The sequence below is a fragment of the Mytilus galloprovincialis genome, chromosome 5, assembly GCF_965363235.1.
Source record: "Mytilus galloprovincialis chromosome 5, xbMytGall1.hap1.1, whole genome shotgun sequence".
NCBI lineage: Eukaryota > Metazoa > Mollusca > Bivalvia > Mytilida > Mytilidae > Mytilus > Mytilus galloprovincialis.
In genome coordinates, this window is record NC_134842.1 from 42,085,397 (window position 1) to 42,113,391 (window position 27,995).

General features: G+C 31.9%; 1 protein-coding gene across 1 annotated transcript; it reads right to left on the reverse strand.

The window, feature by feature from the left end:
- Positions 1-352: 352 nt before the first annotated feature.
- LOC143075839 (anaphase-promoting complex subunit 7-like) lies at positions 353-27,966 on the reverse strand. Its single transcript, XM_076251415.1, has 16 exons — positions 27,838-27,966; positions 22,510-22,638; positions 21,671-21,760; positions 20,377-20,460; positions 15,751-15,866; positions 13,081-13,194; positions 11,739-11,922; positions 10,934-11,022; positions 9,336-9,456; positions 8,291-8,432; positions 7,184-7,284; positions 6,519-6,563; positions 5,934-6,046; positions 3,995-4,111; positions 3,089-3,203; positions 353-550 (listed from the first exon to the last, which is right to left on the reverse strand). Exons 1-16 carry the CDS (start codon positions 27,901-27,903, stop codon positions 494-496), a joined length of 1,683 nt encoding a protein of 560 aa, XP_076107530.1. The 5' UTR covers positions 27,904-27,966; the 3' UTR covers positions 353-493.
- Between the last annotated feature and the right edge of the window lie 29 nt (positions 27,967-27,995).

Consider the following 27,995-nt stretch of genomic DNA (forward strand, 5'->3'; position numbering starts at 1 on the left):
CAAAGCAAATAAGTTATGTAGTATGCAAAATTTGGGTTAAAAACAGTATACCAGCAATATTAGTATATTCAGTGTACTATACATGTACCAAATATGGCAAAGTAAAAACATTGCAATAAAAAAAAAATAACATCCTCATACATGTAACTCATTCCTGTACAATGTCTATTGATTTTTCTTTAATTTATCATTTTGTAACTTTAGTTCAGTTCAAAATTGGGCATTTCAACTTGTATTTTTATTTCTGTTGAATATTGCACATGACATCACATATAGTTTTCTTTAGGTCACATGACATCACATATAAACTTCTTTAGGTCATATGACATCACATATAGTTTTCTTTAGGTTACATGACATCACATATAGTTTTCTTTAGGTCACATGACATCACATATAGTTTTCTTTAGGTCACATAATATTTGACTGGTGTTAAACAAATTTCTGTCCATTAAGAGACAAATATCCTTTGTTCTATGATTATCATGAGTCATCAGCTGAACTCTGTTTCTGACCAATTACTTTCCACATCACTTCCATCAAAATCTCCCTGAAAAATAAAGTGATGAAAACAATGAGGTCTCATATCTCTCAGAGGAAGTTGGCCTTAAATGGATTTGGCTAGTGCTTGAGGACTTTTTAGGTAATATATTTATTCAACTGTTTTTGTTCTTATACATCTTTGGCTTTCAACTTTTTGGCTTTGAGCATTCCTGATGAAGGTAAATCCAGAAAACATTTATAACATTTGTCTATCTACAAACATGTGTTCCTTTGATTTTATGTTATCTATCTACAAACATCAATAGACTCATCATCTTTATTAGGCTTAAAGTTCTGTATGCCAGATACACATTATATCTACAAAAGACTCATCAGTGCCAGTCAAATTACAAAATTCTGTCTTTAAGTGTGAATAGCACACATTTTTTTACCCTGTAAATAGCACACATTTTTTTACCCTGTAAATAGCACACATTTTTTACCCCCAAAAAGTAGATGATAGAGTGGATGTGTATTATACACAACTATAGATGTTTTTTTGTGGTTTTTAACAGCATTTTTGTTCTTCATTATTGTATATGTTCAAGTCATTTTTTTTAATCCATTGTTTTACTTGTAATTTAAAACTAGAGGCTCTAAAGAGCCTGTGTCGCTCACCTTGGTATAAGTGAATATTAAACAAAAGAAGCAAATAGATTCATGACAAAATTGTGTTTTGGTGATGGTGATGTGTTTGTACATCTTACTTTACTGAACATTCTTGCTGCTTACAATTATCTCTATCTATAATGAACTTGGCCCAGTAGTTTCAGTGGAAAATGTTAGTAATTTACAAATTTTATGAAAATTGTTAAAAATTGACTATAAAGGACAATAACTCATTAGGGGGTCAATTGACCATTTCAGTCATGTTGACTTATTTGTAAATCTTACTTTTCTGAACATTATTGCTGTTTACAGGTTATCTCTATCTATAATAGTATTCAAGATAATAACCAAAAACAGCAAAATTTCCTTAAACTTACCAATTTAGGGGCAGCAACCCAACAACGGGTTTTCCGATTCATCTGAAAATTTAAGGGCAGATAGATCTTGACCTGATAAACAAATTTACCCCAGTCAGATTTGCTCTAAATGCTTTGGTTTTGGAGTTATAAGCCAAAAACTGCATTTTACCCCTATGTTCTATTTTTAGCCATGGCGGCCATCTTGGTTGGATGGCCGGGTCATCGGACACATTTTTTAAACTGAATACCCAAAAAATGATTGTGGCCAAGTTTGGATTAATTCAACCCAGTAGTTTCAGAGGAGAAGATTTTTTGTAAAAGATTTCTAAGATTTATGAAAAATGGTTAAAAATTGACTATAAAGGGCAATAACTCCTAAAGGGGTCAACTGACCATTTCGGTCATGTTGACTTATTTGTAAATCTTACTTTGCTGAACATTATTGCTGTTTACAGTTTATCTCTATCTATAATAATATTCAAGATAATAACCCAAAACAGTAAAATTTCCATAAAATTACCAATTCAGGGGCAGCAACCCAACAACGGGTTGTCCGATATATATGAAAATTTAAGGGCAAATAGATATTGACCTGATGAACAATTTAACCCATGTTAGATTTGCTCTAAATGCTTTGGTTTTTGAGTTATAAGCCAAAAACTGCATTTTACCCCTATGTTCTATTTTTAGCCATGGCGGCCATCTTGGTTGGTTGACCAGGTCACCTGACACATTTTTTAAACTAGATACCCCAATGATGATTGTGGCCAAGTTTGGATTAATTTGGCCCAGTAGTTTCAGAGGAGAAGATTTTTGTAAAAGATTACTAAGATTTACGAAAAATGGTTAAAAATTGACTATAAAGGGCAATAACTCCTAAAGGGGTCAACTGACCATTTTGGTCATGTTGACTTATTTGTAAATCTTACTTTGCTGAACATCATTGCTGTTTACAGTTTATCTCTATCTATTATAATATTCAAGATAGTAAACCAAAACAGTAAAATTTCCTTAAAATTACCAATTCAGGGGCAGCAACCCGATTCATCTGAAAATTTCAGGGCAGATAGATCTTGACCTGATGAACGATTTAACCCATGTCAGATTTGCTCTAAATGCTTTGGTTTTTGAGTTATAAGCCAAAAACCGCATTTTACCCCTATGTTCTATTTTTAGCCATGGCGCCCATCTTGGTTGGTTGACAGGGTCACCGGACACATTTTTTAAACTAGATACCCAAATGATGATTGTGGCCAAGTTTGGTAAAATTTAGCCTGGTAGTTTCAGAGAAGATTTTTGTAAAAGTTAACGACGACAAATGCAGGACGACGACGCCGGACGCCAAGTGATGGGAAAAGCTCACTTGGCCCTTTGGGCCAGGTGACCTAAAAAAAGTGTTTTCCTTCTATATTGAATACACAAGTTCTGCTGAAAGAGCTTACAATGTATTAAAAAATAAAGAATGGGTGTGTAGCAATTGAATAATCGTGTCAACTTTTGACAGGTGTTCAATATATTAACATCAGGCAAATACTGACTCTTATTTTCTGTAAGATTTACCCATGTTTACTACTCACATCATTGTCACTGCCTTCCATATCCTCTAAATCATAGGTACTCTCTAAACCAACATCATTATGTTTTTCTACTCTTTCCTTGCCTTCCCTTGCTCTTGTATTTGTAGGGTCAAGGCTGAAAAGGATAACAAATATTGTTGATTTGAAGTTTGTTCCCTATTAAAAATGTATGTCATAAAAAGAATGTGTATAGACATTGAATATTTGTTTTTAAAAATTTGTTTAAATTCATAAATAAAAAGTGGAAATCTTTTAAAACAGTATTCCATTACTTTTCATACATACAAATTTGTACTGCCTCATTCTGTAAATTTAACAATTCATCTATCAATATCAAGGCCAAACATGATTGGCCTGTTTTTATGTCTTTTTATTGCTTTGAATTTTTAGGCTGAAAAGTATAAACAACTAGATTTGTTTAAGAAGTAGCAAAAGTGAACATTTTTAAGAATAAATTTGAGAAAAACCTTGAGCCGTGTAAAATATTTAGAAAAGAAGTGTTATTCATTTAAATGAATTTTCTATTAACAGATCCAATGGTATGAATGATTTTTTTGTAATGTTTAGAAATTTTCAGTATTTTGAGGTGAGCTTTTTTATCTTAAAAAAAAATTAAAATTTTACTGTATTTTTAAAATGCATTGCCATGAACATAAAATGCTAATCATGAGCTCAGCTATCATTTCCCTATCTTTTTCCTGTAATCTTAAATAAAAGCTGATACCAAAATAGCTCTATATGCAGTGTGTATTGTTTTTTTATGATATCAAAAGACAAAGAAGAGGAAAATATGAATAAATTACAGAAACTACTTTTATAATTAAATGTGTGAACCAGAGTCCAGCAATTTAAATAACAAAATGTGTCATCCAGGGTCAGGCAATGATAATGTTTTGTAGGACTGACCTCAAAGCTATATTATATTCGTCCAAAGCTTCAAGCGGTTCACTGATCTGTGCCAAGAAATCACCCAATTGTTGGTGCAGACGACATGTGTTGTGTGTATGCAGCTGTTTTCTTAACCTGAAAAAATATACAATCAGGAAATATGAGCATTATGAAATGTTTTATATTTTTACTACAGTTCAGTTACTTATTCAAGATGATTTTAAATATAGGGATTTCTATTGAAAATTTATTCCTGAAAGTCTTTACATATATCTTACTTGTAAGAATTAAAAAGAAAACCGGTAATGTTTAAACAAGTAAAAGATAACAAAACCTCACAGCTTATCAATAGAGATATTCATTAAACAAGAATATTACAAAAAATATTTAATTGAACAAACTAATAAATTATTTTTATCTTTAGCAGACTCTAATAAAGACTAAATGCATGGTTTATAAATTCCATTTGATAGGCTTTTTACAGGGGACAGGATTTTTCTTCACAATTTTGGGGGGATTAAGGGGTGCATGTTATACACAAATAGAGAATGGAAACTGGGAATGCATCAAAGAGACAATAATAACCCAACCAAAGATCAGAAAACTGCCAAAAGCCAACAATTGGTCTTCAACACGAGAAAATCCCTCACCTCAAAGTGGGTTTCAGCCATGGTCACCTCATAAACAATAATGTATACTAGTTCAGCAAAATAAAGCCACACTAAACTTCAAATCATACAAATGAACCAAAATTTTAAAACACTCAAGACTTACAAAGCCTAGAGGTTCCTGACTTGGGACAGGCGCAAGATTGGGACGGGGTTAAACATGTTTTGTGATATCTCAACCCTCCCCCTATAACTCTAGTCAATATGGAATAAACAAACACACAGCAATATGTCCAGCAAAACTCAGTTTAAAAGAAGTACACTTTTAAACACATACACTGCTGACTTGCAGCTGTCTTTATTTAACAGTTCGTATTACACAAGTTGATAAATTTTTTATATGTCTGACTGTAACACTTACAGTAAGGTAACAGTTAATTGAGATATTGTCTTATCTACATCTACATCAAACTTTATTTCAAAATCTTATGTATTTTAGGTAATTTTTACTAAAAGAGGGCTAAAGATACCAGAGGGACAGTCAAACACTAAAGTGTACAACTAAGTGTTGTGATTGGTTAATTATGTCCAGAACAATGAAATTCAACCAATGGTGTGACATTATTCTCATATTTGTGAACAAGCAATGGAATTACCCATAATCCTTCAGATTATGAAATGACTAATTATACATTAAAGTAGGATGTGTGTCTCTCAGCTACAAACTCTTAGAAGAGCAACAGCCCTGAAATGAGATGTATATGAGAAATATCCTCCCGCAACAGCCCTGAAATGAGATGTATATGAGAAATATCCTCCCGCAACAGCCCTGAAATGAGATGTATATGAGAAATATCCTCCCGCAACAGCCCTGAAATGAGATGTATATGAGAAATATCCTCCCGCAACAGCCCTGAAATGAGATGTATATGAGAAATATCCTCCCGCAACAGCCCTGAAATGAGATGTATATGAGAAATATCCTCCCGCAACAGCCCTGAAATGAGATTTATATGAGAAATATCCTCCCGCAACAGCCCTGAAATGAGATGTATATGAGAAATATCCTCCAGTTTAAAAGACCATTCATAATGTGCGTATTGCTATTTTCCTAGACAACATCAATTAATGACGTTGGTTCATGAATCATACATCTCTTTCTACTCGACTAAGAAAAACCCATATCACTTGAGTATCATGATATGAAAATGAAAAATTATCACAAGAAAAGATCAAATCAAAATTTTGGAACATAGCAATAATTATTGATACTGACACAATGTGACATCTCAGCTGATATAGTGAATTTAATTTTTCAAAAATTTAGAATGAATAATACTTAAACTAACATTTCAGTGCCTTTATCATACTGATGATCTCTAAGTAATATTTCTGCCATTACATAAACAGGTTCTAGGTAGGATGGATCTAACTTCATTGCTTTCTCTAGATATGGTTTGGCCTGAAATCAGACATTATTTAAAGACAGGTATACAATATAACTTGTAGGTTGTAGCAATATTTTTTTTAAAATAATTTTTGTAGCAAATTCAAATATAATTTCATAGCAAAGCTTATTATTCAATGTTGTACAAACATAAATAAAATGAGGTAACAAGAAATATTTTGTTTCGCCCCCTTAGCAATTAGGTCAGATAATCAAAAGATACACAGTTTTATATCTTTAAAATTTATTTGACTAACAAACAATATCATGCCCAAAAAAGATGATGGGAAGGTAACCCAGAAAAAATATCATTAAATCATCGATATAATGTGAACTATAAACATAATCCTTTAAAAAAGATATGTCTCCCTTAAATAATATTTCTTACAGTTCGAGGTTATTTAACCATTAAATACAGAAAAAAAACTTCTTAACAAAGTTCTTAATTGCACCATTTGTTTTTCTCTACTCGATTAAAATTATTTACCTTTGCAGACATATTTGGTTCATTTGTCAATACTGATGCATAAATCTGAAAAAGAAATGTAGAAACCAAAATACAATCTATGAAATAAATTAGAATAATGTACAAAAGAAATTCAATAAAGGGTTGCAAAAAGCATGTATAACAAATCTGACATTAATGTATACTATTATCAGAGAAAAGGTGTTATAAAATTCCAATAAAGTTTGACAGTTTTCATTTCAGTTTAATTTTCAAATTAGTAGAACAAGTTTACCTGAATGAAACATCAAATTAATTTTCAATTATTTGGATTTAGGAAAGTTCTATTTCTTCTCAAATGTATTAAGAATTTAGACATTTTGTTTCCAAATAACATTTTTGTTTTATTAAAATCTTTTTCTACTAATTATTATTGGAAGTTAATCGAAAATATCTACAGATTTTATAAGTCTAATTTCAAGATTGCTAGTAATGATCATTTATTTATGTTTGTGGGATAACAATTTTTGATGAATTTTGTGGAAAACACCAAATCTAAATACTCTATATGGAATACATATGTTTCTTTACTTTGATAGCATCAAATGATGAAACCACTCAATTAATAAGCATACAATAGCATTTTTTTTCAAATCCTGAAAATAAGTTACAAAAAAAGGAATCCACAAATCATAGTCTTCACTTACAGTTAAAGTTCTGGGATTAGATCCGATTGTTTTTATTGCTTTCCCTGCACAGGCTAAAGCTTCTCTTGTTCTGTGTAATGACAGGTAACATGAAATCAAACCTATAAAAGAACAAACAGTAAAACTCCCTTTAGGGACAACATCAAAAGTTCAAAGTAGGATAAAAAAACTTAATTCACATAGTTTTTTCACTGACCCCCCACCCCCACTCTTAACTTAATTTGGGGAAAATTGATTTACCTATATGGATATATGTAAAATCGATTTTGGATTAACAAAACTTGCAGCAATGTTGACCCCCCCCCCCCACCCCCCCCCCCCAAACTATTTGATTTAAGTTTTTTATCCTACATCGATCTTTTGATGTCCTCTCTTATGACTGAGGAATTCATTGATATTAGACTACAGTTTCAATCACAAAGACAAAACTCCTAAAGTATGATCCTATGTAACTGTTAAAATTAGACGGCTGTCCAGTTTAAACAAGATATGAATTACTGTAAATTCAGAAATTATTGAGTGCATATATTATTGTGATTTTGTCATTTTAGACGAAAATGCAATTTAAAATTTTGCGATATTGAGAAAAATCCTGTTTAATTCATATAATAACAGTTCAAAAATGTGAGTTTAAATTATTGATATTATAACTCTGTCACATTTTTAGCGAAAATAAAAACATCACAATAATTTCTAAATTTACAGTATATAGGTTTCACTATATACACGTATGTTATACTGTTTTTTTTGTGTTAAGGCTATCTTTTGTAAATAACTACATCCATCAAATTACAATAGAAGTACCTTTGGACCCCAAACAATCAAAGATATTAGTGTTGTACCTGATAAGCCAGTTTTGTTTGCAGATTTCATTTCAGCATTTGATGTAATAGATACAAGTTAACCTTGATTTACATTACTGATTGAATTAGTTCTCCTAATTTCTGTAGTAACCAGGAGAATTCTATGTTTGCTTTTAAGACATATTTGCATCATATTTATACATATATCTTTAATAATTCTGTTCAGTAGCCACAGATAAATGCTTCCCAATATACCCCAAAATCTAGGTATATAATTTTAAAATAACATTAAAGCTAAGCATACCATGATAAGCCTCATATCTGTGTGGTGCATGACGTAAAGCTTCCTGAAAGTGTAGTGATGCATCTTGGGATTTCTTTAATTCAAATAATGCTGTGCCTTTTAGTAAATATGCCTCTACATTGAATGGATCAATAATGCTGGCCTGAATATAAATAAATCAACATAACAAATGGGTCAAGCCAATCAGTAGATATAGTGGACTGTTAGTCACTGAGGGTTTTCCCATCATAGTCGCTAGTTCTTTTAGCACTTGAATGCATATACAGATATTTTTTTATTGCAATTTGTGATCAAATTTAGAAACCATATTAAATCAAGAAATGTATCTCCCTCATGCAGAGTTCCTAATCCTTGTTCCTGTTTTGTTTGACTTTTGGTCAATTTTTGTTTTGTAGGAATTTCTTTGTTTGTACTCAGTCTTTGGTTTCAAAATATGTTGGCCTGGATTATGACTTATAAGTCATTTATTGATGAAAGGCACATTTAGTGCAGCAAAATTGGCACTGTAAATGTTATTCTACATTAAACTTATATCAGTTAGTGTGCTCTTATTGCTATAGTGACCACTGTTTTGAGATCACTTCATTACAACACTGTTTAACTTTTTTTTTCAATGAAAAATCACCACTTCACTTTTTACAGTCCCTGTATTTCTTCTAAAATTCATAAACAAGCCAAGGAGAAAGTAACTATCTTGTTAGCAAAAATGAAAAAAATAATTATGATCACACTATACAATGATAATTATACTGTTAATTGGGCGATTTTAGCGAGGGTTTTTTCCCTGCTTATTTCACAACAATGATAAAATCATAAAAATATCCACTGGTCTTAATTTTAATCTTTTATCTTAATTTTAATCTTTTAAGAAGACCCCAATCAAAGACAAGAAAACACAAAAAAAATAAACCTTGGCCTCTCAAAAAGTGAAAATTTAAACTATGCGAAAAATAAACCACTTTAGAGTACCATGATCCAACAAGAAAAGTTGGTGAAAGTAAAAAACATTGAATTTGGTAAGTTAAAGCTAATAATAATTACAAACCTTTTGAGCAAAATAAACGGTCCTTGTTCTAGCTACTTTTCTTGATATGAGAGAATAATAACCAAAAGAAATCCAAGGCTCTGGAGCCTTATCTGTCACCTTCATTAGCTGTTCTGATAATCTGTAACAAAGAAATTAATTGGTAGATTATATCCAATAGAAATCCATGGTTTCGGATGTCTTGTCTGTGACCTTTATCAACTGTTCTGATAATCTTAAACAAAGAAGTTAATTGGTGGATTATATCCAATAGAAATCCATGGTTCTGATGTCTTGTCTGTGACCTTAATCAACTGTTCTGATAATCTGTAACAAAGAAGTTAATTGGTGGATTATATCCAATAGAAATCCATGGTTCTGATGTCTTGTCTGTGACCTTTATCAACTGTTCTGATAATCTTAAACAAAGAAGTTAATTGGTGGATTATATACAATAGAAATCCATAGTTCTGATGTCTTGTCTGTGACCTTAATAAACTGTTCTGATAATCTTAAACAAAGAAGTTAATTGGGGGATTATATACAATGGAAATCCATAGTTCTGATGTCTTGTCTGTGACCTCAATCAACTGTTCTGATAATCTGTAACAAAGACATTAATTGGGGGATTATATCCAATAGAAATCCATGGTTCTGATGTCTTGTCTGTGACCTTTATCAACTGTTCTGATAATCTGTAACAAAGAAGTTAATTGGTGGATTATATCCAATAGAAATCCATGGTTCTGATGTCTTGTCTGTGACCTTTATCAACTGTTCTGATAATCTGTAACAAAGAAGTTAATTGGTGGATTATATCCAATAGAAATCCATGGTTCTGATGTCTTGTCTGTGACCTTTATCAACTGTTCTGATAATCTGTAACAAAGAAGTTAATTGGTGGATTATATCCAATAGAAATCCATGGTTCTGATGTCTTGTCTGTGACCTTTATCAACTGTTCTGATAATCTGTAACAAAGAAGTTAATTGGGGGATTATATCCAATAGAAATCCATGGTTCTGATGTCTTGTTTGTGACCTTTATCACCTGTTCTGATAATCTGTAACAAAGAAGTTAATTGGTGGATTATATCCAATAGAAATCCATGGTTCTGATGTCTTGTGTGTGACCTTCATCAACTGTTCTGATAATCTGTAACAAAGAAGTTAATTGGTGGATTATATCCAATAGAAATCAATGCTGTAACTTTCCTAAACTGTTCTGATAATCTGCTACAAAGAAATTTATTCTTTGATTATATCCTATTGAAATCAATGACTATAGTGTCTTGTTTATTACTTTTCTTAACTGTTCTAATAATTTGTATCAAAGAAATTACCTAAAACCTAAAATAGTTGACCACACTGTTCTGGTTTGACCTTCTCACCCTGAAGAAAACCTACAGTAAGGTGCCATAGTCCATATGTTGATGTTTTTATGCAGACGATGTTGTACTTATCCTAACCGGCATAGATTTCTGCATTGTTACATGAAGTTTGTGTATAAAATTTTGCCAGAGACGGTAAAACAGACTATCTGGGAAAAGTATTCCATGAAGATATCTCGGAAAAATATTCCATGAAAGACATCCTACCAATCACTTATAGAAATCTTACCTTTGTAATTCCATTGTTTTCTTTTCTTTTGCAAGTAAGTAGGAAAATAAATCCATATTCTTGAGAAACAAAGGATCCAGCTGATGTGACTGAAAACAAAAGAAAAAACAAATAAAGGATCCAGCTGGTGTGACTTAAAACAAAAGAAAAAACAAATAAAGGATCCAGCTGGTGTGACTTAAAACAAAAGAAAAAACAAATAAAGGATCCAGCTGGTGTGACTTAAAACAAAAGAAAAACAATTTTGTTAGTTTAAATAAAATGAATTACAGAAATTTATTACATTTGCGATTTTGAAACTGTTGACTTTTCATTTACAAGTATGTATTGTGCATATTTGGATGTTTTATAGCTGACCATATGGTATAATGGGTTTCTGCTCATTGTTAAAGGTGGTTGTCTCATTAGGCATCAAATCACATGTCGTTATTTTTAAATTTTTTGTTTTTAAAAATATCTGTTTTCAAAATTATTTTTTTAGTATAAAGTAAAATCACAAAAATAACGAACTCCGGGTGGTCGTAAGGTACTTTTATTCAAATTAAATGGGTGGTGATTACTTTAGACAGATTGCCTTAACAATTATATGAAATAATCAATTTAAATTTTATGCATGGCAGGGTTAGATAAAAAGTGCCTTCCGACCCCCGAATACATTTATTTCTGGAGTAGCCCTTAAAACAAGAAAACAAACTGAATTATGTCCCCTGTTGAATGAATTATGGTCTCATTTTTCTACTTAGGTATCTTCACTACAAATGCCTTATTTATATTGATCATTCAACATCTTAATAGTTAGTCTTACCCTTTGGAACCCTGTTAAGGCAGCAGTATCATTCCCTTCGTAAAATCTACCTTCTGCTATACTATTCACTATATATACATTGTCTTTTAAACACATTTTTTGGTCCATTTGTTTAAACGTTATAATGGAATTGCCATATTCTCTTGTAGCTAAATATGCTTGACCTTTGATCCATGATGATAACCTGAAAAAAATCAACTTATGGTTAGCAACCTGCACGAATAGCTAGCTTATGTAAACTGTAAAAAATGTTTGCTTTATTGTTATTCGTGGGGCAGCATTTTCTTTATTTTATGGGTAAAGGTAAACCCAAAATCTAAATGTTCAACACTAAAGGGTTCTATTCAGACTTTAGCAAACCATGAAATCAAATATCCACAAATATACAAATAATCCTCAATCCACAAAAATTAGAACCCACGAAATAAAAATGAATCCACAGTTATCACCAATATTTTGTAGACTCTTTGGAGTTTTCCTAGGCTGTGCCAAAAAAAAGTTTCTCACCAACAGTTACATTTTTTAATATTTTTATTTAGTATAAGTACTGGTATACTTCTGGTATAATTTTACACAATGCTTGTTATTTTTTTTTTTTTTTTTCATACAGTTTTAAAAATATTCATTTCTTTAAATACATTTTATATGAAAAAATCCAGAGACATCTTTTTCCACCATAAATTCAATTTTTTGTTGAAGCATTTTAATGTTTAATTGATTAATTATTGTAAAGATGTCCTTTAATAATAAAAGTGCAGTTACTTTTTATTCTTGTTTTGTATTCTTAGCCATGGTGTTGTCCTGTTTTATTGGACATATGATTTAAAATTGCCCCTGTTGTATCTTCTCTCTTTTTCAAATGTAAATTGATTGTTCAGTGGTTGTCGTTTGTTGATGTGGTTCATAAGTGTTTCTCGTTTCTCATTTTTTATATAGATTAGACCGTTGTTTTTCCTGTTTGAATGGTTTTAAACTAGTCATTTTTGGGGCCCTTTATAGCTTGCTGTTCGGTGTGAGCCAAGGCTCCTTGTTGAAGACCGTACTTTGACCTATAATGGTTTACTTTTACAAATTGTGACTTGGATGGAGAGTTATCTCATTGGCACACATACCACATCTTCTTATATCTATTAATTCAATATACTGTAAAGTTTAATTCAGAAATTATTGCAAGGTTTTTATTAATGCAATAATGCAACTGGGTGAGTATCTTAATAATAAGAACTGGCATTCAGATACCTGATTCATATATCTACCTGGTATATGCATTTTTTTTCTGAAAATTGCAATAATGAATGCTCGCCATAATTTTAGAATTTACATTCATTGACAATATACCAACCAGTCACATGATGCACCATGTGGTAGTCCATTCATTACTAAAGCAGCAACATCAGCACCTTTTACTCCTAAAGATAGTAAACCTTGAATTGATTCTAAAGAAAATGGACATTCCCTGCAATTGAATAAATATAAATAGTTCAGTACTATTTTACAAAATTAACCTGTTAAAGCGTGATGCAGATGAAAGGTAAACCTATGTTTCAAATCAATTTATATGTCTGTCATGTTTGTTTTTCCTTTATCGTTTTTTTACAGAACTCAAGCTTTTGATTTTCTTTTCTGAAGTGTATAATGTTTTGTCATGCTCTGGCCTTTTATAGCTTTCTTTTTAGTAAGCGTTTTGCTCATTGTTGAATGCCTTTCATTTCCCTAAAGTTGTTATCATCATCGTACTTTGGTATCTATAGTTACAATTTTATCACATTGATGATGATGATGGATAGCTGCTTAACGCCCAGCAGCAAATTTATATGAATATTCAGGAAAACATGTTAATGTAATATGAATATGAACCCTGCTTTGTACTAAACCAACACGTTGAGCTGGATTTTTAACGTGCTAGTTCACAAGGTAACAGTGCGCAGGAAAACATGTCACCTTACCCGGTATCATTATTTTGACTTCGAGCTGACCAGTCTTTGCTCTTACTCCTAAATGCCGCATGTTTAGCAGAGAAACAGCAAATACCAATTATAAAGTCTTTGGTTTCGCCCGGCCAGGGTTCAAACCCACAACCTCTGGCACTTGAGGCGAACACGCTACCACGACACCACCAAGGTGGTTCATCTCATTGACAATCATACCAAATCTCCTTATCTATATTGTAAGTATGTTATTTCAAAATGGAAGTAGAAAATCTTTGTTCATGTTACAAATAACAAGAATGTGTCCACAGTACACGGATGCCCCACTCGCACTATCATTTTCTATGTTTAAAGGACTGTGAAATTGGAATAAATTCTCTAATTTGGCATTAAAATTAGAATGATCTTATCAAAGGGAACATGTAAACTAAGTTTCAAGTTGATTGGACTTCTACTTTATCAAAAACTACCTTGACCAAAAACTTTAACCTGAAATTTGCACTATCATTTTCTATGTTCAGTGAACCGTAAAATTGGGGTCAAAACTCTAATTTGGCATTTAAATTAGAAAGATCATATCATAGGGCACATGTATACTAAGTTTCAAGTTGATTGGACTTCAACTTCATCAAAAACTACCTTGACCAAAAACTTTAACCTGAAATTTGCACTATCATTTTCTATGTTCAGTGAACCGTAAAATTGGGGTCAAAACTCTAATTTGGCATTTAAATTAGAAAGATCATATCATAGGGCACATGTATACTAAGTTTCAAGTTGATTGGACTTCAACTTCCTCAAAAACTACCTTGACCAAAAACTTTAACCTGAAGCCAAAAACTTTAACCAGAAATTTGCACTATCATTTTCTATGTTCAGTGAACCGTAAAATTGGGGTCAAAACTCTAATTTGGCATTTAAATTAGAAAGATCATATCATAGGGCACATGTATACTAAGTTTCAAGTTGATTGGACTTCAACTTCCTCAAAAACTACCTTGACCAAAAACTTTAACCTGAAACATGCACTTTCATTTTCGATGTTCAGTGGACCGTGAAATTGGGGTCAAAAGTTTAATTTGGCTTTAAAATTAGAAAGATCATATCATAAGGAACATGTGTACTAAGTTTCAAGTTGATTGGACTTCAACTTCATCAAAAACTACCTTGACCAAAAACTTTAACCTGAAGCGGGACAGACGGACGAACGAACAGACGAACGAACGAACGAACAGACGGACGGACGAACGAACGAACGGACGCACAGACCAGAAAACATAATGCCCCTCTACTATCGTAGGTGGGGCATAAAAATATAATTAGGCATTAAAATTAGAAAGATAATATCATAGGGAACATTTGTACTAAGTTTCAAGTTGATTGGACTTCAACTTCATCAAAAACTACCTTGACCAAAAACTTTAACCTGAAACATGCACTTTCATTTTCTATGTTCAGTGGACCGTGAAATTGGGGTCAAAAGTTTAATTTGGCTTTAAAATTAGAAAGATCATATCATAAGGAACATGTGTACTAAGTTTCAAGTTGATTGGACTTCAACTTCATCAAAAACTACCTTGACCAAAAACTTTAACCTGAAGCAGGACAGACGGACGAACGAACAGACGAACGAACGAACGAACAGACGGACGGACGAACGAACGAACGGATGCACAGACCAGAAAACATAATGCCCCTCTACTATCGTAGGTGGGGCATAAAAAGAATGTCTTAATTATATAAACACCATATGAAATGAATAAAGTAATATGTCAAACCTAACCAATTGAAATTCATGAAGGAATAAGCAAGATGTAAGAAGGGGAAAACTTTCTATGATGAAAACTTGTGACTGATCCTTTTGTTATAGTTTTGGACAATAAAATATGTTTTATCTAAGATCAAGGTAAATTTGCCTCTATTGGTGGTTACCCCATTTTGGAAGTGCCTCTTTCCTAGGAACCATGTATGTTTAAATGTAGCAGCCCTTAGATGGGCTATGTAACCCTCATGTACTTTTAACTGGAAACCCTATGCTGGAAATAGATCTGATGTTTCTTTACAACATTATAGGTTAAGTGTACCTTATAACTTCTTTATAACTTGTGATAGCAGATCTGTCCATTCCAGCCATGACGTAAAGTTTAGCTAAAGCTACATTCACCTTAGCTGTCCTCTGTTTAGAACTGATTCCTTCTAACTAAAATTTCAAGACATATTTAATAAAATTGAGAATGGAAATGGGGAATGTGTCAAAGAGACAACAACCCGACCAAATAAAAAACAACAGCAGAGGGTCACCAACAGGTCTTCAATGTAGCGAGAAATTCCCGCACCCGGAGGTGTCCTTCAGCTGGCCCCTAAACAAATATATACTAGTCCAGTGATAATGAACGCCATACTAATTTCCAAATTGTACACAAGAAACTAAAATTAAAATAATACAAGACTAACAAAGGCCAGAGGCTCCTGACTTGGGACAGGCGCAAAAATGCGGCGGGGTTAAACATGTTTGTGAGATCTCAACCCTCCCCCTATACCTCTAACCAATGTAGAAAAGTAAACGTGTAACAATACGCACATTAAAATTCAGTTCAAGAGAAGTCCGAGTCTGATGTCAGAAGATGTAACCAAAGAAAATAAACAAAATGACAATAATACATAAATAACAACAGACTACTAGCAGTTAACTGACATGCCAGCTCCAGACTTTAATTAAACTGACTGAAAGATTATGATTTCATCATATGAACATCAGGCACAATCCTTCCCGTTAGGGGTTTAGTATCATACCATCATAACATATATGAGAAGAACATAACCCGTGTCATGCCAACAACTGTTTTTAGAATAAATGTGTTTAGTTCCGATGCAAAGACCTTATCAGTGACTCAATATTAACGCCAACATATGCAATCTTTAATGACTTGACAACAGTATCGTAATTATATCCCTTCTTAATAAGTCTATTCAAAGGTTTTGTAAGTTTCTGAGGTGAATACTGACACCTTTGTGCTTTATAAAGAATATTACCATAAAAAATTGGATGTGAAATACCTGAACGTATTAGAAGTCTGCATGTTGAGCTATATTTACGAATGATGTCTTTATACCGATGATAAAATTTAGTAAATGTTTTGACTAGTTTGTGATATCGAAAACCCTGGTGTAATAATTTTTCAGTAATACATAAATTTCTCTCATTAAAATCTAAAACATTGTTACATACACGAGCGAATCGTACAAGTTGAGATATATAAACACCGTAAGATGGTGACAAGGGAACGTCACCATCTAAAAACGGATAATTAACGATAGGAAATGAAAAATCATCTTTATCATAAATTTTAGTATTCAGCTTTCCATTAGTGATATAGATATCAAGATCGAGAAAAGGGCTGTGGTCATTGTTAGTATTAGCTTTATTTAAAGTAAGTTCAACAGGATAAATTTCATTAATATACATACTGAAGTCGTCATTATTGAGAGCCAAAATATCATCCAAATATCTAAAAGTATTATTAAATTTGTTTATCAGATGTTGTTTCGATGGGTCTTTGCTTATTTTTGTCATAAATTGTAACTCATAACAATACAAAAACAGGTCCGCAATAAGTGGTGCACAGTTAGTCCCCATTGGAATTCCGATAATCTGACGATATACGGAATCCCCAAAGCGAACAAAAATGTTATCTAGTAAAAATTCAAGGGCATGTAAAGTATCAAAGCATGTCCAATTAACATAGTTTTTTTGTTTATTGCTATTAAAAAATGACCTAAAAGAGTTTGAACATATATATTCACATTCTGATTTTTTGAATGCCCATTTAATTAGGTGTGTGAATTTTTTCTTAATGAGAATGTGAGGCAATGTGGTATACAGGGTAGAAAAATCAAAACTTTGAACAGATTCAAAATCACCAATATAAGCATGCAATTTATCAAGTACTTCCAACGAGTTCTTGACACTCCAAAAGTAATTTATTCCACTGTTTTCGAAGGCCTTATTTGAACAATTTATTATCAGGTTTTTAATTGTACCAAGTGTGCTGGTAAAAAGAATAGACAATTTAGTAGTTGAACAATGGCTTGAAGACGAAATAAATCTATATTTGTAAGGGGTTTTGTGTAGCTTCGGAAGCCAATACATAGTTGGGACTTTCATTGTATTTGGCTCTGCTTGTAAAGCGGTGGCTAAAAGTTTATGTTTGTTACAGATTTCGTTTTCTGAAAATGGAGTCAGTTGGAATGTTGGTGAATTGGTGATTTCCTTTTTCAGAACCTCAATGTAAAATTTACGTCAAACAATAATAATATTATTAGCAGCTTTATCTGCCGGGACAAAAACAAATTCCTTGGCTAGTTCTTTTAGTTTATGTTTGATACGAGAAATAGGTTTATTGTGGTTATTGTTTATAGTAAAATGTTCTTTAAAATGTTGAATACGTATATCAACTATCTTCATTACTGAATTAAAAAAAGAGTTCAAAGATTTTTTGTCAGCTTTTTCCCGTTTTATCCATTTCATACAGTAAGTATGGAGTGAGTCGTGGATGATATTACGACACTCATTCCAATTAATAATTGACGGGGGACGATATTTAGGTCCTTTTCTGAGGAATGATTTTAACTCTCGGTCTTGAACGATGTTAAGATCTCCTGTTATAACATGGGAAATGGGTCCATAAATATATTCGGAATTACTGCAATTACATGAAGTAGGTGTATTTTCACTGATATTAACATCTTTACACAATTGACTATAATTAAACACAAATTTCCCGGTAGATTTCTTGTAAATATAACAAATAAGAGGTAGCTCAGTATTGTCAAAATATCCAGGAATTTGTTCTTTAACAGAATGGTCGTTAAATATACCGGCAATATTTACAAAATCAAAGCCTTTATTGACATACTTAATTTTAATAAAATGTTTTTTATGATCTTCAGGGCGATCGATTTTGGGAAATAATTTAGAATAACAATATGCCATAATAATTTGAACAATTTCATACTTAGGACTGCTATATGAAATTGTGTTGCAATCCTCCAAAATTTTATTTAACTTAATAACCGGTAACGAACAGAGTTTTGTTAACAGATAATGTCTGCCGTTGTTTTTTGAAATAGAAATTAGGTCCGAAATATTGGTATGATTGGCCCAAAATTTTCTTTGATTGCGATTTGTTCTGCGACCGTGAGAACGTTTTTTACGAACAGTTTTAGAAGCTATATCCAAAATGTTAACGGAATTGGTTCTAGATATATTACCAATTCCCATGATATTATCATTTAGACCAAGAGGGTAAACTGTCTGTAATTTTTTAATCCAATTTAATTCAATTATTTTCCGTGATCGTACAAACTTTGAATGCGATTCACCAGGCTGCTTATTTACTACTTCTAAAGGTTGAACTGCTAAATATTTAAAAGGATGGTTGTGCTTCTTAAGGTGTTGGTAAATGATACTTTTGAATTTATTGGGTCTTTTAAAACGATACAGATGTTCTTGAGTGCGTTTAGATAAATATCGTCCAGTTTCTCCTACGTACTGAATACCACACCCCGGTTTGTTTCATGTGAGTAAATAAATAATACTGTTTGTTTTTCAAGTTATATCAGTTTCAAAATTTAAAGAAAAGGTGCGACCATTAAACGTGGACCTTACCGTATTGTTGGTGGAAAGACAGGGACATGTAAGTCATTTTTTGGCATGACACTTATCGATAGAAGGGTAACCACGATTTTTATTGTTAAAAATGTTAGCGATGGTAGTATTTTTAGATAACCGATTTTGAAGATTGAGACGTGTGGATACCCTTTGAACAAGTTTAGTATTTAGTAATTTTCCATTTCTAAGCTTCATAATTGTTTTGTTAGTGAATTATATAATAAAGGAGCAAAGATTGGCGTCCAGAATATGAACCAGCATACAATAATTGAAGTTATGTAAAATGGATAAATTTGTTCGGCTAAAAATGTCAAACGCTATCAGTATTAAATAGTAGAATGGGGCTGAATATTGAAATACTACTTTTTGATAAATATTCCTAAAGTAATTAATTAGAGCAGTTCTCGCTCGGACACACACTCCATAATCTAGTATAATTATATTATAAGAGCATAAACCTGAAGCACGGGGAGGCAATGAATATTTCACCTATATACAAGATAAATATATATACAATTGGCCATATCTTACAGAAATTATGTACAAATTATGTCATAAAATATTCTTCATCTCTTTTCTCATTCAGCACTTGGTTAATTTCAAGGCAAGGCTTTTGTGAAATTGATATATTCAAAGAAGGTGACATCACTTGTGTTGCTGGATTGTTACAGATAATTGATGTTAATCCCTTTCTATTCATAAGTATAAAGTTGTGTAGCTAACAATTGCTAAGTAAATTAATTACCTTTACTGATATGTTTTATTCTTCCAATTTTCAAGTTTTTGAAAGTTTAGCAATTTTGTAATGCGACTTATTTGACTTGAAGGTATTTAATCTTAATGCAATTTTTGATCTTGCAAATGAATGAAATTGATTGCTGTTCCTTAAAGTCGTTGCAGCTCGTAATGGTGAAATTGTCGGAATTTTTTTGTAACTGTAATGGAAGAATTTTTAGGGTCTACTAATTTTTGCTATTATTTCATAATTTTATGTTTTGACAGTAGTCTTAAAAGGGACATAACTCTGGAAAAAACTTACTATAGACATTGCTTCTCTGAACTGTTTCATTTGCGATAAACACTGGTATAACTTGTACTTCACATCTACTTCTGAGGTCACATCCTGTTAATTTATATAATATAATTAAAAATTACTACACACCAAAGTTAAAACGACGGTAAATTCAAATATATGTATTTTCTCACTTGTTGAACAATAGACACAAAAGAGAGATTTTAATTATTGCGATTTCTGGAAATACTGCATATAAATGATTCCATCAAATTTAAATTTCAATTCTTATTTGGTGAAAGAGAGGGACGAAAGATACCAGAGGGACAGTCAAACTCAGAAATCTAAAATAAACTGACAACACCATGGCTAAAAATGAAAAAGACAAACAGACAAACAATAGTACACATGATACAACATAGAAAACTAAAGATTAAACAACACAAACCCCACCAAAACTAGGGGTGATCTCAGGTGCTCTGGAAGGGTAAGCAGATCCTGCTTCACATGTGGCACCCGTCGTGTTGCTTATGTGATAACAAATCCGCTAAATAGTCTAATTCGGTAACCTATCCCATTGCAATTTTTGCATTAATAAAAACATTGAAAAACAAATTCTGAATTGACACAAGTGCCACATGTGGAGCAGGATCTGCTTATCCTTCCAGAGCACATGAGATCACCCTCAGTTTTTGGTAGGGTTTGTGTTGCTCAGTCTTTAGTTTTCTCTGTTTTTGTTTTATATACTGTTGTTTGTCTGTTTGTCTTTTTCTTTTTTTGCCATGGCATTGTCAGTTTATTTTTGATTTATAAGTTTGAATGTCCCTTTGGCATGTTTGGTATCTTTCACATCAATTTACAGTACATGAGCAATATCAATAATATGCAGGTGAAGCACTTTCCTGGATCCATATTGAAATTTCCATTTCAAATGTCTAGAGTTTAAAAATGAACTGTTGAAATAAGCATCTTTTTTTTGTAAAATATTGAAAGGCTGACTATGCACTATTTTTTTTTAACTAAAATTTTGATGAATGTGAAAAAGAAGGGTTTTATGTACAAAAATGTATAATCAGAAAAAAAAATCAGAACGTTAAAAGTTCACATAAAATGATATATAACCACTGACTACTTCTGCAAGAACTTCCAAAAAAAGATAGAACCTGTTGTACTAAGTAGTGGTTACTAAAACCAGTTTTAAGTTGTAACAAAACTCTTCGTTTTAAAGATGTAAAATTTGTCATTTCATGTAACTGTTTCAGAATGACAAACATCCCCATACTCTTATTAGTCATGTTAGTAGTAGGTGTATAAAAAATACTTGAGAAGGTTGGACAGGTGTGGTGGCTGTTATCTTCCCTTTACTCTTATTGAGTGCCTTCTTCAATAACAGAGCCTTTTTATAAATATTCTGAAAATAAATAAAACATCAATGTATATAAAGGGTATGCATTAGTTTATTAATTTCATATAGAATTTTTCACATGAACCAAACAAAACAAAAGTGTCCATTTATGCTATACATGGCCTTTTATAGCTTGCTGTTTCAGTGTGAGCCAAGGCTCCGTGTTGAAGGCAGTACTTTGACCTATAATGGTTTACTTTTACAAATTGTGACTTGGATGGAGAGTTGTCTAATTGGCACTCATACCACATCTTATATCTCTGCACCACAAATTGAATATTGTGCAAAAATAAAACACACAAGAAAGATTATGCCCAAGTCAAAATAGTCATACACATTTCAATTTAACTAAAACACAATTACGTAAATTATATAAAGTATTGACAACTCAAGTTGCCCACTCCAACATTGAACTGGTGAATAAATCATGTGGTTACACTCAATATTGATGGCCTTAGTCACCTGCAGTTGTATACATCCATGTCCTTTGGTCTTTGGTGGAAATTTGTCTCATTGGCAATCATACCACATCTTATTTTCATATATAATATTCAGGGAGTTAGTTAATTGAATACATGTTAATCAATAAACTATGTCATACACTTATACAAATATTTTTTTTTATAAATAATAATTTCATCAACAGATTGAAATGTCAACATTCATGACATATATTTCAAGGAACATGTACTGTCTGAGTTTTAATGAAGATCTGTATTGCTGTGTTTATGGTAACCATGGTAACAAAGACTCACCTCTGCCCTCAAAAATTCTCCAAGATGATACAAAGAGTTTCCATAGTAAACCATACACTGGTACCTCTGAGATAAGGAGAGAACTTCTGTGATTGGGTTGTTATCACACAGCGATATCACAATGCATGACTACAAAAAATAAATATATTTACATAATGTCTTATTTAACCCTTTCAACACTACACAAAAAAATAGAAAAATGGCTGCTGCTGCAGCATTTTTTTTGTGTTCATTCATTAGAACAGTATATTCTTTTTCAGACTGCTGTATCTTTTTTATTATATGAGATACAGAGAAAGTTATTGCATGAAAAATGCTCAGGAGAGCATAAACTGTAATGTTAGGCAATTATTTTAATGAAATTTTTATCAGGTTACCATTTTCAGGTAATTAACAGGTAAAAGGTGTAATTTATTACATTTGTATTGAATTTTGAATAAAAACTACTTTTAGTCTTCATTTATTTTGTTGTTTTATCTGCCATATGATAAAGAAGACACCAGTTGCTCGATTCCGTAGCGTATTGCACTATACACAATGTTTTATGTAATCGTGGCACAAATAAATGGCTCCGTCCTAAAAAATTTCAGTCACCCTCCTTTTTCTACGTCTTGTAATGATCGATCAAATCATATTTCCCACACAAATTAAATGTAATAAACACATTGAGATAACAAGAAACCTTATAACTAATCCTTGTTGTTAGTTTCGCCATAGAAATGCTGAAATATTTCTATATTTACAGCTTCGTTTCCGCCATTTGCATTTGTCAAAATATTTGTTTTTATTTTCTTTCTATTTTCCTTCTACTGCATGATTTTATAATAAAAATTGCCGGGATTTCAAGCACAAATGAGACCTTGTATATCCTCGATTCAAACGAGGAAAAATTAGAGAGAACCCAAATGAAAACTGAATGGTTTAAGAGTCCTTATCATATGCCACGAATAGCAGTGGGGAACGGCGTACGTCATCGCGGCATATGCCGTGTATAGAGTTGAAAGGGTTAACATCTCAATTTAAAAAAAATATATATATATATCCTTTACACTTCATAGCTTGGTACTGGTACAATGTATATATGATTACTAAGACGTAAGTTACAAAAAAAAAGATAAATTAGCAGACTACATGTACATGGTGTATGTTTTATCATCAACAATTGAAACCTTGTCCTTTAAAAGCACATACATGTACAGTACGGGTAGGGACTTATTTTTATGGATGCCTTAATCCGTCTAGATGTCAGACTGGTCGGACAGTTGTCCTAGTGTAATAAACACCTGCTGTGCAATATCCAAGTGGAAGGTCGTAAATCAATCTGTACCAGCTTGATTAGAATTAAATTTTACCTGTACAGATATATGAATATTTATGGAGGATAGATAAATGTAAAATATTGTTTAGTATTCAAAGAGAAAGAATAAAAATTAAAATTAAATATAAGAATTAAAATTAAAATTAAATATAAGAATGAAAATTAAAATTAAATATAATTTTATTTTTTTTATAATTTGAAAAAGAAATAAAGACGATTTTTACAATATATTGTGTTGCCAATTATTTCAATAGTTTTGTGCAAATAAACTATTTTGTATTTGTATTTGTAAAACGTAAATATTTCATCTAATTTAAAATAATAAGCCTAATAACAACCAAGACTGTTTTCAATAGAAGTTGAAATCAAATTATTGAGACTTCAATCCCGTAAATTATACGAGTTTTCGTTGATGGTTATATTAATTTATTTCCCCCTTTTAACGTTGACGTCCTGTTCCTTTATATGTTATTATTAGAAACTCAATTTTAAGTAAGGCCAACATATCGTATTTATAAAATATGTATAGGCATTGTGAATTAAGTTATTTTCCTTTTGATACAACTTTCCCCGTAGGAGCCTCTACATCTATTCACACCTGTCAATCTTTTCTCGCAAGTGAAACATTTTGGTCAGATAGATCACTCGTGCTTTCTATTTTGACTTTTTCCCGTTAATCTCTTTGAAAGCCAAACAATTGGTTTCTTTTAATACAATATTTATAACGCCGAGATCATATTTCGATTCCTATTTTTAAAAAAAATTTTTTTTAATTGTCGACACTAGAGATAATGCCTTTCTATTTTCATGTCTGAAATTTTTTATGAAAATCGACGGTGTTATAAATATATTTTACAAATTGTATCAAATCGATACACGAAAATCAAAGTTTAACCTTATATAGTTTATTGAATAAATGCATATTTATACCCTGCAAAGGGGTTGAAGGCTAGTCGTACTAGTCGTGATCAGCTGTCTTTACTTTTTCGTCGTACTTCTAGTCATACTAAAGCTCGCGCAGTCAGTATGATTTTTTTTAAATCGATGTTGTATTATTACCGAAGTTTAAGGAAGTCTCCAAATAGATTATTTAAATGGGAATCCGGGAAATGACTGATAAAAATAAAACAAAAAATAGTTAAAGAAGACTAAATCTTGTTTTGATTATACATGTATGTAAATCGATTAAATTTCTATTCTGGTAAATCGATCAAGAGCCTCAAAACTAAAGCACAATACTGTCAATCATTCCACATCAAATTTAATCATGAATGGATTTTCTCACGGTCGTTCAGTAAGGTCACCTGTGTTTACTGCACTTTTTTTACGACATTTCCCGCCATATAAAAATCTCGTGCAGTGGACAAAATCGATCTTTAATATCTTTTATTAGCATTCAATATTATTGTGAGTGGAGTCAAGTTAAAGTTCAACCACGTGCACACGCTGTTGATCACTGATATGTGTATCATGAAATTGTCTTTTCACGGCAATTTTTTCTCTAGATTGCTATAAAAAATATAGCATACAAGTTTCCTTTTTTACATGGATTGTGCGTAAATTAATTTTATGCAATTAAGTTCGGGATCTCGGGATCTGGGAATTCTTTTTTCGCGATGTCGGGATTTAATTTATTTAAATTCGGGACCTTGGGACTTCATGTTTTAAGCCCGGGATTTCGAAATCCGGACCCCTTTTACCCCCTACCCCCGAATGCAGATCAATTATATTAATTAAGCATAATGAACAAACACGGAAATCTTAAAATAAACTTATGCCCGGGAAGAATCAATATTTTCTTCTAATGTTATTATTTGCGTTATATTTTAGTTATACATCTCCAACTTTCGGACAATATTTGTTTACAGTAAAAAGTAAAAACTACAAAGAATCGTCAAGCTACTAATAATATACAAGTATTGCTCACTGTAATTATTTTTATCTCGGAACTGACCCAACACAAACTGAGTATTAAATACAAATTATAGAAATATTTTGCATGTGACCGCGTCAAACTAAAACGTATGCAACAGCACTTGAGACAGTATTTTGCTAATCAATGGATTTACGTGGAAAATAAATCAGTAAAACAAAAATAACCGTAAGCTTCAAGAAATAGAATACATGTAAAGATATATATGTTTAAAAAATTATGCAAACAAATAAGAAAAAGATAAAACAAAAAAAAACAAAAAACAAAAAGGAACATAAAATAAAAATAATTTTTAGGAACAAAGAAAATAAATAGCAGTTGAAATATAAAAACCATAATTAACAAAAATAGGCTATTTTTATTAAAACAAAGTTTTCTCGAGTACTTCACCTGTAAAAATATTTTATGTCAAATACGATGTAGAACTAATATAATCAATAAAGTGACTGAGAGATTAAAATTACAGGTAACCTGATTCTGAAATCGGTGAACCGTATATTCTAGCAACACGGATTAAGATGAAAGGACCATTCACACCTGGATCTGTTGATTAATGACCATACTACCTACCATAAAAATGTCCGATTATTCATATCCGACTAGACGGATTAAGACATCCATAAAAATAAGTCCCTACCCGTACTGTACATGTGTATTTTGGTCAAGGGAATAACATGTATAACCTACATGTATTAACTACAGCCAGTATAACATGAAATCAAACAGACCTAAAAAATCCAATGCATGACAATGCATGAGGTGGCTATCTATTTATATTTATGTTTATATCGGGTTATGTGACGGTCTGCAGTGTCCAGAGATTATCTCGATAGTTTATTAGATGGCGTCTAGACTAAAATACACCTGCAAATTTTGATATATTTTATTTAGTACAATGTAAAATTGAGAATGGAAATGGGGAATGTGCCAAAGAGGCAACAACCCGACCATAGAAAAAACAACAGCAGAAGGTCACCAACAGGTCTTCAATGTAGCGAGAAATTCCCGCAACCGGAGGCGTCCTTCAGCACATGTACATGCATTATATTGTTAATTGTTTATTTCAGACTTAATTAATCACTAGAAGAAGTGAATTAATTTTATTGTAGCTTTAAATATAGAATACTAATGATCCAGGGACTAATTATGTTTCTAAACTTATCAGAACCAACATCTGTGTTGTCTAGGATGACCAGGTCATTTCAGGTGATGACCTTGTACTGAATCTAGGATAATGACATAAAAATCACTTGTTTAAGTATCAGACCTCAATTTCCTTCCCAAAAATCACTTCTTTAAGTATCATTCTGTTAATAACCCCCCACTGATTTCAACACCCCCGAACAGTGAAATTTTTATCGCGAACAGTAGAATTTTATTACATAATCTGAAAGATGAAACCTTGAACTTCACAGGAAAAATACTCCCACTGCTGTGAAAAATCTTTGAAGAATTAGAAAGTATCAGTTCATTATGTAAAGCCATTATTATAGCATTTTTTCAACTAAAATAGAATTTTCAGCTAAATGATAGCATCAATATTAATGGCATAAACCTTGCTACTTAAAAGAAGCAAAAAGTTCATATTTTTTAATTTTACTAATTAAAAGATATTATTTAAACCTATTTGTTTAAAATTTTGAAAAAACTACAAAATCCCAATTTGTGACAAAACATTGAATTTGCTACTCAAATAAGTGATTTAAAAATCACTTATTTCAGTAAGTCCGCTGACTGTTGTTAGATAAGTTGTTGATCGTTGTTGTTTGAATAAACATTATTTAATTGAATCATAATTAATTGTAGTTATGCATTAATCAGTATTTTATGTTTAAATCTAATAATTCCTCACAGGGTCGGATCCAGCCATTTAAAAAAAGGGGGGGGGGGTTCCAAGTATATGTCCCCATTCAAATGCATTGATCGGCCAAAAATTGTCTAGGTGCCGTTTTGTCTTTCACGGGTGCCGATTTGTCTGGGTGCCGAACTGTCTAGAATTCGTTTAAAGGGACTAAACAATGCATTATTGGCCTTGTTTATTGTGATACAATTTTATCATAGTTTTCCCAAAACTTACAAGCTGTTTAAGATCATGAAATAGCTCAGATTCGTGCAAAAACCGCACATGATCAAAAAGATTCATTTTCCTCCACTATTTATTTTTACTACTTCCTTCTCTCGGGTTTCTCTAATTTATCTTCGATTGTGCTGGGAGAAGTCCGCACCCTCCGAGAG

Excerpts from the sequence above, each read along its gene's own strand:
- LOC143075839 (XM_076251415.1), bottom strand. The coding sequence starts at position 27,903 with ATGAATCTTTTTGATCATGTGCGGTTTTTGCACGAATCTGAGCTATTT. Across the intron at positions 22,639-27,837 it reads TTCATGATCTTAAACAGCTT|TCATGCATTGTGATATCGCT; the intron begins GTAAGTTTTGGG and ends TATTTTTTGTAG. Across the intron at positions 7,285-8,290 it reads CAGATATGAGGCTTATCATG|GTTTGATTTCATGTTACCTG; the intron begins GTATGCTTAGCT and ends GTTCTTTTATAG.